The sequence below is a fragment of the Cavia porcellus genome, unplaced genomic scaffold, assembly GCF_034190915.1.
Source record: "Cavia porcellus strain 051 isolate PalLab524CR breed Dunkin Hartley unplaced genomic scaffold, mCavPor4.1 scaffold_3, whole genome shotgun sequence".
In the NCBI taxonomy this organism is placed as follows: domain Eukaryota; kingdom Metazoa; phylum Chordata; class Mammalia; order Rodentia; family Caviidae; genus Cavia; species Cavia porcellus.
Genome location: NW_026947486.1, coordinates 92,163,735 through 92,176,141, shown reverse-complemented (window position 1 = coordinate 92,176,141; position 12,407 = coordinate 92,163,735). Strand labels below are relative to the sequence as shown.

Here is a 12,407-nt window from a genome sequence, read left to right as displayed (position 1 = left end):
GTGTGGGTTAAAGATCTAGGTGTAAAAAGCAGTACATTTCAATTTTCACAAGCAAAGTAGAGAATGGAAGCCTGGGGTGTAGCTCAGTGATCTAGCACATTTTTAGCAATAAAGAAGAAGAAAAGAATATTTGCATTATTTTGACATAGGGAATGAGAATGATACCAATAGTTACGTCAAATTTTGAAATGTATGTACTTTACAATATGAACAAGTTACAAGACAAACCACAGAGTGCAAGAAGATACTTTTTAGTGGCATATACTTGAAAAAGAATAATCTATCAGGTTATATATTTTTAGCTGTCCTCATCTTTTTGTCTTCCTATTCTATTATTTTTTCCAACTTGCTCTGCTTCATTTCACTGGCTTCTTGTTTTTCCTTGGACTCTCCAGGTATAGTTTTGCCTCAGGCTCCTCGCACTTAATGTTTCGGACTCTCAGCTCCTTCAGGTTTTTGAACTTTCTCAGTGAGACCTTCCTAGGTCATTTTATTTAAAACTACATGTCAATAATCCCCATCTCCATTCCAACATGTACCTTATTCCTTTTTTCCTGTTCATTTTTCTTCATAGGATTTATTGCTATGGTCTGTTTCTTTCTTTCTCTGTCTCTCTCAGTGTCTCTCTCAGTCTTTCTCTCTCTCTCTCTCTCTCTCTCTCTCTCTCTCTCTCTCTCTCTGTCTTTCTCTCTGTCTCTCTGTCTGTCTCTCTGTCTGTGTCTCTCCGCTGAGTGCTGGGATTACAGGTGTGCACCACCACACCTGGTTCAGCTTTGTTTTGTTCTATCTCAAGTTTATGTGTCCTTCCCCTACTACAGTGTAATATTAGGGTAATATTTTGTGTGTTTTGTTCAGAACTGTGTTCTTAGTGCCTAGAACCATTACTGAAACAGAGTAGATGCTAGAAAAATATTGATTAAATGAATTGATTGAATACACTAATTACTATCCAATGTGTAAAACAACTCCTGTAAGAAAAAGAAACCTAGTAGAAAAGTTGACAAAATATATGAACAAGTAGTTTAGAGCCAGTGAAACTCAAAGGGCCCATAAAGACCTGAAAGGATGCCTAATTTTATTATATTCAGGAACATTAAAAAACAAAACTATGAAATGTTATTTCACAATAATAAAGTTTGGCAAAAAATTTAAAAGTCAGATAATGCCAAATGTGTTGATGATGTAGAACAGATAGAACTCTGATTTCCTGCAATAAGAAAGACAAGTTGGTAAGATTGTTATGAAGTTCAATTTGACAATGTCTAACAAAGCTAACAATACAGTACTCTTCAACTCATAAATTCAGTACTTAGGTATAGAGCCTTTGTATTAGAGAGACAAATGAATAATGTCCATTGCTGCAGTATTTGTAATCTCAGAAGCTGGAAGCAAATTAAATGCCAGTTGGTAAGTGAATACATAATCATAGTATGCATTAAATTAAATATAGTACTATTTTGAATTTAAAATGAGGTCAGGAGTGTGGCTCAGTGTTAGAGTGTTTGCATAGCATGCACGAGGCCCTGGATTTAATCCTCAGAACTATTAAAAAAAGGAAAAATAATTAAAAATGAATGAATTTGATCTTTAGTGTATGCAATAACAGTTAAATTTCAAAAATATAATGATGATCAAAAACAAACAAAACATATTCTGTATTTAGTTAATATCTGAAAGTATCATCTGTAGCTCATGTACAATAGACGTGTAGTACTCCTATACAAAACACTAAGGAACACTAACAACAAATTTAAGAAAAGACTAAGACTAGAGAAGGGTACACTACAGGAAATACTAATGTGTTTAGAATACTTAATTCTTAAAAAACAATCTGAAATTTAATGTTGCAAGACTTGTTAAATGGGGGGCTTGTATTTGTTAAATGGGGGGGGCTTGTATTGGTTATGTTATTCCATGTGCTTTTCTGCATTGGAAATCATTTGAAATAAGTGAAAATGGAGCACAAAGAAATAATCTGTAAGGGAAGGTTAGCAATATAAAATGCTAAAAGTAGGTCAAAGAAATTGAAGCTCAAAAGACTTTATTTAGATTTGTTGAGGCCTAAAGCCTGCCAAATTGTGGTGCCACTAAGTGGTGAGGATAGGAACAAATTTGTTTCTTTTTATGGGCTGAGGATCAAACACAGGGCCTGGGGCATACTAGGCAAGTGCTCTATCACTGACCTTACCTCTAACCCTAAAGCCTGTTATATTTGAAAGTAATTTTTAGATTGAAAATTCTCACTTCCAAAGACTCCATAATTATTGAGAAATCACAGCCATTCTAAATTAAATTAGTTATGCATCAATAATTTCTAAAGCAAAATTACAAAAGCTCTTCAAACATTTATAGTAAAATATAAATATTTAATGCAGGATGTGGATGCATTTTAATGTATTTCATATAATTCTGGTTAAAATGTTCACAAGTGAGAGTGCTTAGGCTTGTGAGAGCAAAAACAGGCCTGCCTGACACAGATGAGGTTGGGAAAGAAGATTTTGATTAGGTGAGTCTGCAGCCAGATATTGAAAGACAGGCCCAGCAGAGACATAAATGATTCATTGATTTTTAAATCACCACTAGTTGAAAAGACTTGCTTTTCATATACACAAATCCAACATTTGTATTGCTTTTCATACAAGCAGCATAAAGAAGAGCTCAATTTTATTTACATGTTTCTATTTTACATACTTACGATGTATTTCTGTTTGTGTGTTTCTATTTTCATCCCTTATAGACTTTGGGGTGAGAAAGACTATCACCTACACTCCTGGTGAGATAGTGACAGGTCCAGCAGACAGTAGAACCTGGCTTCCTTTAGCATATTATGCCATCTGGGTCCTTCTTCTCTCCTTTTAAGTCTCACCTCCCCATTGCCACCTCATCTTACTCTAACTAGTGTCATAATTTCTTTCACCACCCACTCCAGGGTATTTTCACCAGCTAGGCTCTCCTTTCTACTTAGTGAATCCCATAGGCAAGTATGGGATTGTCAAGGTCTACCTGCCTCTCTCTGTCTCTCTCTGAAACTGGAAATGCTGAATTGAAAAAAAAAAAAACCATAGAGTCAGCTTGGTATTTAAGGCTCCAAGGGTCTGTCCAGAATGCATCTTCCCAGAATGATCTCCTAAAATTATTCTTTACAAATTTTATACTCTAGGCATCGTTCTCTTTGAAATTGAACAGGTGCAGTAGCTGGTGGCAATCTGATGGGTGCACTCATGACTCAAATCCTTATATAGTTGATTATCCATCTGAATACCATTAGCTTGACACTTTTGTTTTGTTTAATAGAATGTGAAATTACAAAAAAAGATCATAAGCTGTTTTATATCCTCAAAGAACGTAGAGAAGCTACTGTTGAAATACAAAACATAAATGAAAAAAATTATACACATTCTCAAGATGACACTTATCAGAGCCATGCATTAATCTGATAAAAATTCTGATATAGCATACAAAAATTTCTCAAGTACTTTGAAAACCCTGAAAGAGAAAATAGAATTGTGGCTAAGTTCAATTTGGTTTCTCAGTTATTGGGAATAAAATTATCCACATCTGAAAAGTAAAATGATGAGAACTCTATTCTTACCATTTAGAAACAAAGCCCAAAGTCAAAATGGACCAAAGATCTAAAAGTTAAAAGAGAAACAACCTGCTGCAAGATAAAACACCTAAAACTCTTAAAGACAGAGGCACAGACCAGGACTTTCTGAACAGAATCCCAATCAAAGAAGAAACAACACCAAGAATCAACAAATGAGGGGCTGGGGGTTTAGCTCAGCGGCATAAGCGCCTGCCTTGCAAGCAGGCAGTCATGAGTTCGATCCCCGGTACCGATGAAAAGAAAAAAGACAAAAAAAAAAAAAAAAAAAAAAAGAATCAACAAATGGAATCACATTAAATTAAGTTTCTGTACAGCAAAGGAAACAACCAACAGAATGAAAAAACAATGTACAGAATCAGAAAAGATTTTTACCAGCTATTCCTCAGAGAGAGGACAAATATCTAGAATTTATAAACAAATCAAAAAAATTAGACCACCCCAAATAAAAGACCCAATGAAAAATAAGCAACTGAAATGAATAGATACTTCTCACAAGAAGTACAATGGTTAAGACACAGGTGAGGTTCAGCATCTTTGACCATTAGAGCAAAATTTAAGAAGTGTTATGTACATGTACCAACTCCCATGAGGAATTGTAATCATTATGCACTGCAAACATGTACTGATAAAAAGTAAAAACGAAACAAAGCACAAAAATTGTTAAAGCAATCTGATGTTTTAAATATTTTTTGTTTTGATGCAAATTTGTTTTGCATCAAAACAAAATTCATTACACTAATGAATTTGACTAATTTCTTACCCACATGCTATTTATTCTTATTCCTATCTTGGCGTTAATGCTATGGTTTTTCTCAGTCTCCTCAGCAAAGGTACCTGCTGAAATTCTTTATTCTTATATGCATACCTTAATTGCTTCTTCTACTTGGAAGATTTTATCTTGTCACCCCTCAGCTGGAAAGAAATTCTCCCTCTTCTGAACAACAGTGACTCTCTGTATCTCTTTATTGGAACGTCTTGGAACGTCAAGGTCTGTTTTGTTACATGTTATTACAGAGTGAACAAGAACATGATGAGCTGTGATCATTCTTATCTCCACCTAGCCAAAGAGCTCAGTGCTTTAGAGTCACACTTTTTAAAGTAAATGTTTACAAAACATTTTCTTATATTTTTCTAGAGTATATCTATTTTTTCTTTCCTCTATTATGTATGAAATATATATGTACATTTAAAAAAATAGTTACAAGGCAAATACTCATGTAACTTCTATCTGAGTCAAGAAATTCAACACAGCACTTTGGAAGATACCCCTAAATGTGCTATCTTTATCTGATCACTCCTTCTTCTCCTGTTAATCCAAAATTAAACAGGGGCTAGTATGAGCTAACGTTCTCTGGTGAATTATAAAAGTTTCCATCTGGATTGATCGAGGTTTGTGCCATATTGGCCATTCAAAATTTTGAAGTTTGAATCTACAGCTCCATGATACAGTGTTTGCCTAGCATGTGTTGAGACCCTGGGTTCTATTCTTCAAACCCTACAAAATTAAAAAAATCACAGACATAGCCACTATCCTGACGTTTTAATATCATCTCTGGAGATGACCACTATCTTGATTTTTGTAGTAATCATTTCCTTGGTTTTCTTTTTTGAATCATCACTTATGAATGTAGATATATCATGTAAATACATCAATTTGTTTGACATATAGTATATGGTCTTTTATCTTGTTTATTTCACACAAATATCTTGGTTATTTCACACAAATGCCATGCATGCAACTGCATATGCATTTCATTTATTTTCATTGATGTATAATATCCTATGATGTAAATATATCACAACTCATTCATTCCATGTTAATAGATATTAGGTGGTTTCCAGTATTTGGTTATTACAAGCAAAAGTTGCTGTCTTAGTTACTTTTTACTCATCACTGAGACAAAATACCTGATGCTCAAAGTTGAGGAAGGAAAGATTTATTTCTTACCGTTCTTGGAGATTTCAGTCCATACTCAGCTGGCTCCAAAGCAGGGTGGCATGGCGGGCTGCATTTCATGGCAGCTGCAAACAGCAAGAGAGAATGATACACCTTCTTCCCACCCTAACATCACATCCTGGCTCCACCCCTAAGTGCGTGTAGCACTCACACCACCAATCCAAGTGCTAGACAATGAACCAATCACAAATGCATACTTGCATGAGGCTTGAGGTTATGTTATATATAGACACAAACCACGACATTTTCTAAGTACATTGTTGTACATGTTTTTCAGTCGACACATGAATGTCTATTATCTTAGTGAGATTACTCCCTAAACAGTGTCACAAGTTGGGCTGTGTCAGAGAAATGAAAGCTGAGTAAAGTGTGGGCTTCGAGATGTTTATTTGGGACCAATGCCTTTGAAAGAAAGGCAGTGGAGGTAGGATTGGTTAAGAAAGATGAGCTGTAATACAATTATGAAGAAACTTGAGCCAAACATTGGGACAAGTAAAGCCCTGCATTCTGGGACAGGCTTAAATGATCTTTTGTATTCCTGTCTTATTCCTTCAGCTTAGAAAATGTGATCTTGGGCCAACCAGCTTTTGGCTGAAGGTTGTTTGCAAACTGTAACTCCCATATCTATCTGGAAAGAGTTACTTTCTGGAAGAACAGTCTGGGTTGGCCTATATCTGTGTTTCTACCATGAAAGGGTACACATAATGTTCAACTCTAATAAATACTACCACCAGACCAGATTTTAAAATAGTTGTATAATTTATGAGAGTTCCCATTGCTTCCTATCCTCATCAACCCTTTCATTAGCAGTCTTTAAGAATTTTAATCATTCTGGTGGATGTATAGTGGTATCCCGTTACGATGTTAAATTGCATTTCCTGACTAAATACTTTCACATATGTTCTTACTTGGTTATGTCTATGTTTTCCCACTTGTACTTGTTATGTCTTCCTTCAGTGAGTCTCTTCTATGCAGGAGTCTGCAAACACAGCTTCAAATCCATTAATCTAAGGATGGTTTTTACATTTTTTAAATTGTTGAGAAAGAATCAAAAGAATAATATTTCATTTTATCATTTTTTTGCAAGGCAGGGGATCAAACTCAGGGCCTTGTGCATACTAGGTAAATTCTGTACCACTGAGATATTCATTCCACCCAATATTTCATTATAAGCATTTCAAATTTCAGTGAAGTTGTAAATCCAGAGGACTTTACATATTCTTAAGACTACATAAAATTAATTCATTTGTGGGCTTAGTGTCATTTGAGGTTGTGGCTATGAAGGAGTGGCACTCCTGAGAGGAGTGGCAGAGCTTGGATGGCAATCATAGGACAGTGTGTAGGGACATGATGCTGGAAACCTACAACAACCTGAAATCACCTGGGCACTACATTACCAAACCCAAACTGATCTTCCAACTGGAGCAAGGAGCAGGCCCATGGGTAGTTGTAAATCTCTTCACATAGAAGCATCACAGATGTCCAGATAACGCATGGTTAATAGGAGAGAAGCAAGAAAAACCAAGAGAGACATTTATAGCAACTCGTGATCATAAATAGCAACACTAACAGAGATGAGGGCTCAATTAGCAAAAAAATTTCACTTGATCTCAACCACATTTCAAACTGATTATAAATAATGGAAACTATTTAGAGACAAGGTCTGAAGAGTTTAAAAAGATGTATTTGTATGCATGTGCAATCTAACAAAAATGGGCACCTATGGCAAGATAGGAGAAAAATGGAGGAAATCACAGATCACATTGTACAAGCTGAAGGACCTGATGTAGCTAGACAACCAGTACTCGAACCTCTTTCCTCCCGCCTCATTTTAACAAAGATGAATCAACAGGGTTCCTATCTTTAGGGAGATCACAATATAAGTAAAGACATACTCTCAGCCTCTCTTGTTTACTCCCTTTCTTTGAGGTCCTGGATGCAATTCCTGGTACCAATGAACAAACAAACAAACAAATCCTTACCATTAGGGAAGTGCAATTGCACCAAATTGCTGGTCCTAACAAATGATAATAAGCAGAGTGAGTTACCTAGGAAAACAATAGTTTTACCTATTCCCACTTCAGTTAAAATTGATTTCCAGTTTTAAAAAAAAATCTGGGCCTTTTCATTAGCTCAGGCTAAAGATCACAGCATCACCTTATGTTTCATTTTTTGCCAGCTACCATCGAGTACACATTATATGCCAAGACCATACCAAATATATATATAATGCATAAAACCCTTTGACTCAGGTGTTATTATATCTACTTTATAGATGCAGGCTAAAGGCTAGAAAAATTAAGTAAGTTTGTAGAATTTAAATTCCAAGTCTTTCTGACTGTAGAGTTGAAGCTGGTAATAATTACTATTCCATCACTGCTGTCACCATGGATAACTTTATGCCTTTAGGAAACTCAATTTAGATTATTTAGCATGTGTTTATTGTTTTAGGGCTGCATGGATGGGTAGAATTTTGGGATTGCAAACACTTAAAAAAATCATCTGGATCTTTTTCCTAAGCTGATTTTTGTGACATAATTTTTTAAAGTAGAAAATTTTTACATATACAGCTTAAAATAACAGAAACAGTCCGTCCACCAGGTAACATTACTGGAGACAAATTATTTATACTGCTTCTGTTACATTACACCCATTGCCACTGCATTTTCTCTTAAGTGTAATGTTCTTTCTCTTTTTTGACACACTCTACTAGCTGATACTTCAGTTAGGTATTACTTCAATTTGTCTAGCTTTGAGAAATATTTTGCTATTAATTTTTAAAAATGTTATTTATTATATAAGGAAACATATTCATAGAGGAAAACCATGTAATGGAAAAGCAAAAATAAAAATCCATAACCCTATCACCTTACTACAACTACTGGTAACATATAAAGCAGATTGTTTCAGGCTTTTTCCTTTGTAGAAATGTTTGTGTAAATACTTTATCTTTTGCAAAAGTGAGATAATTCTAATTTTATGCCTTTTTACTCAGCAATATATATGGAGCATATTTATGTATCAACAGGTATCTATTCATATAATCATTTTAATGCTTGTGTAATAGTCTACCCATGAATGTGTGTGTTAATGTTTTGCCAAACTCTTCTTCTTGGACATTTAAGTTAGTGCACAGGTAAGGATATTAAGGTTTCCTTACCTGTGCACTATCTGCCTTAAGAACCATTACTGTCTGTAAAGTATGAGAATTGTCTGTAAAGGGAACACCATGGAGCAGATGGCAGAAATATTTTTTCAGGAGTTTTCTCACTATGGTTTGTACTGTGAAGGAAGGAGGAAGCTCTGTGAAGAACAGGGAACTTGATAAAGATGAAGTGGAAAGATGAGGTTTCGAGCCAGACAGTCTGGAATTTGAATCTGGCTTGTGTCACTAACTAGCTGTGGAATCTTAGATGAGTTATTTTGCCTAGGTTTCCATTTTCTCATATAGCAAATAGGGATAATATTTATTTCATGGAGTTTTTGGGATCATTAGCAACATCCAATGTTCAGAATCTATCACAACACCCAGTACAACAGTGGGAATGCAAGAAATGGTAGAGTACACTAGCTATTAACCATTACCTTTTCATTAAAATAGAGGGCACCAAGGGAATACCATCTCACTATCATAAATGTTTTCAAGAAAAATGTCAAGAAGCCTTATTAATATGAGCAGAGTGGTATTATAGTTGAATGCAAGATACTGTGACCAGAATCCTTTGTACCAGTTCCAAAATATCAGTGAGATAATGAAATGGTTTTAGATCATATTAGTTTCAGTGATAAGTTTCAGATACAGGGTAAAACAAAGATAGACAAGCCCTTGACCTTGTCTTTGTGACCTTTATCAGACTAATACCACTAGTGGACATGCTTTATGGTAGGTACCAAACAAAGTTGGCTATGGGAAAATAATGATGGGACAACTACTACAATGTTACAGTCTGCCACAATAGAGCAATTGTACTGAAGACAGAGATTTGTTTTGAGGTTCACAAATATGATCTCAAAGTTGTGCATAAGTTTGTTTTGTGCTCTGATTCCACCGAGGTAGAGCAATTAAAGACTATTTCAAGTGAAAAACATAAAAAGTAGTAGCAGACAGAGCAAGGTGCTGAGTAGGCTTAGAAACGAGGTGACTCAAACACACTCTACAGATCACGAATTTTAGGCAGTTTTGCAAATAAGGATAGTACACAAATAGCAGCTGCTGCCATAAGGTAAAGAGTAATATTTATATTAATCCTGCGGCAAAGTCAGTTAACTAAGCATCAACCCATCCAGCCATATTCGCAAACTTGGTAGCTCTTCGGGCCATGTCATCTTGACAAACCAAGGATCACATTCTATGTACATGGAAAATTGCCAACATACTTCTGTCCCAAAAACCAATTTTTATTATTTTTTTGAAACTTGGAACACATGTTCCTGCAGAAACGGTGTTATAAAGGGATGTGCGTTTCCCAGATTTTCTCACAACAGTGCATTTATATCACCGTGTAACTGAAATACCATACTCTGGTAAAGAGATGTACAGTGCAGCAATATACCCTTGCAATCAGGAATGCACCAATACACAAAAAATATTTCTTAAGCTTTTCTCCTTTGAAGCCCCAGGCAAAGAATGGGAAACTCTGTTTTCCTTCTGTGCAGCTTGATGAAAAAGAAACTCTCCACTGCCACTGTCTGAAAGGATCTTTCTCCTCAGGTGGATGCATGTATTGCAGCATCCTGCTGTCAGTTTTTCTTGAATTTTTTCCTCCAAAGAACCCTTGATGACTGAGGTGACCGTGCAGGTGGGGAAGGGGTATCTTGTCAAAGTCCTAAGCTTCTTTGTGAAGACACTTCACATTTTGCATCCCATTTCTTAATATACCTGCACATTTTAATAGAAAAATCATATTCAAATTATCAGTTAAGTGACTTAATTGCATTACACTTGCTTGATTGAAGTTGATACTCTAAGAACAGAAACCATTTCTATATGAACACATCCTATTCTCATTAGATAGTACTGGATGAGAAATATAAAGAAGAACATAATGAAGGTAAAATCAAAACAAAGCTAGTGCTCCCAGCCTGTCTTTTCTTCCCTCACTATCATACCCTTTCCACCACCAGTGTCTTCTCTGCCTCATTTTTTCTGTTGAGAGCCAGTCTCTGGACAAGATCTGACACTTCTTCACACTAAGTTGTAAACCACCAATTTTGGTTAAAGTGTCACAAGGGCTTTTGCATATTAAGGATTCACAGTTTTAAAACAAAAAGGAATTTAGTGTATTATTCCCAGGAAAAAGAAATACTTCTGGGGTCAACTGTGTGTCACCCTGATATTTGCCTCAATTATATCTTATTCCAGGTTGGTAACTTAGGAAGATACATTGAAGGAAATTAATCATGATTTTTTTTTTTTACTTTAGAAAGTATTTGCTTCATTTTGGAAACTATATTTTGTGGTTGCTTGAAATAGTTTTTTCTGTTTTGTTATTTCTTGCCTGAATTTTAGAGGCTAGAATGTAGATCTCATTATTGATATTAAATGGAGAGAACAATATTTAATAATTACAGTTGCATGCTGTTGCACCCTTTACAAAATGCTGTTACATCGACATTCATGCACATTATTGGTGGTGAATTATAACCAAACGATGAGGGGAATGCAAATAGAACAGAAATTAGAAAAAAAACTTACAGGTATTCAGTTCAGTGATTAATATTACATACCTACCATGGATTGCCCAAGGTCTTTTGTGGAGACCTTGAACTTGATTCCCTGGACTGATCACTTGAAAGGCGCCAGAGTTGAAAATAGAGCAAAAGTACATGAAACCCAGGAATCAATTTCTAACTTGTAAGTGTATATTTGCAATCAAGAGTTTCAAGGAGTGTTGGTACCACAGAATTTAGGAAGGTGGGAATAGCATCACCCATAGGGATCTGGTTAAGGCCAGTCCCCAGAGAGGTTCTGGGCTTTACAAAAGTTGAGAACAATCTTCCAAGGTACAGTTATAAGCGTAGGAAAAGTTCTTTGTGCAAGAAGGGGAGAACGCCCCGAGGTACAAAGAGCAGATTTAAGGGAGAAGATTCCTTTCATACACATCTGGGATGGGAGCTCAGGCTCACTGTTGGGGCGTGTAGCAAAGGTTTTCAGGGGGCTTGAGCTGCGAGTTCCCGCCTCCACCCCTGTCCGCGCCCCACGCGCAGGCAACAGTTGGTCGTGCGGGGCCACGCCAGGTTCTGGGTGGGGAAGGGGAGTCTCGCGATCATTGGGGGGGTGGGGGTGGGGAAAGGGGGGAGGGTAACGGAGGGAGGCCATGACGTAGGGTGGGTGGACGGAAGTGGGGCAGGGTTGAGGGTTATTTAAAAGGGGGGGGGGGACAGGCGAAGGGGTTGGAAGCGGAGTGATTCCCCATCACTGCTCCATCTAGCTCTCTCCAGTGCAGCCGCTGCCAGCGCACGGGAGCCCTCATTTCTCTCCTTGTCCCCCTCGTCGTTCCCGCTCCAACACCATGGAGCCGGACACCGCTGCAGTGGCAGCCGCCGTGGCAGCCTCCGATGCGACCGCTACAATCGTGGTCTTAGAGGAAGAGCAGCCGGGGCCGTCCACCTCTAGGGAGGAGGGAGTGGGCGCCAAGGCCACTGAAGCCACCGCGATCACGGAGAAGGGCGAGAAGAAGAAGGAGGTAAATAAAAAGGGGGTGTGTGCCGTGTGTGATGGAAAAATCCCGTGCCTGGCCCTTCTGAGGGGCCCAAACCCCGACCTTTCGGCGCCGACAGGTACCCGTGGAGCTCCGCAGGGCTGGGGGAGGCGGGCGCGTGGGGGGCGGCGAGCGGTCCGGC

General features: G+C 37.4%; 1 protein-coding gene across 8 annotated transcripts in view; it reads left to right on the top strand.

Moving 5' to 3' along the window:
- The first annotated feature begins 11,935 nt into the window (after window positions 1–11,935).
- Smarca1 (SWI/SNF related, matrix associated, actin dependent regulator of chromatin, subfamily a, member 1) overlaps window positions 11,936–12,407 on the top strand; it is a 77,165-nt gene continuing 76,693 nt past the window's right edge. For 7 of the 8 annotated variants that reach the window (XM_063246392.1, XM_063246391.1, XM_063246393.1 and 4 more), the window contains exon 1: window positions 11,936–12,250. In XM_063246392.1, coding sequence (XP_063102462.1) covers window positions 12,077–12,250 — 174 coding nt within the window. In that variant the 5' untranslated portion in view covers window positions 11,936–12,076. The remainder of the gene's footprint in view (window positions 12,251–12,407) is intronic. The other variant, XM_023560867.2, reaches the window with a different exon arrangement.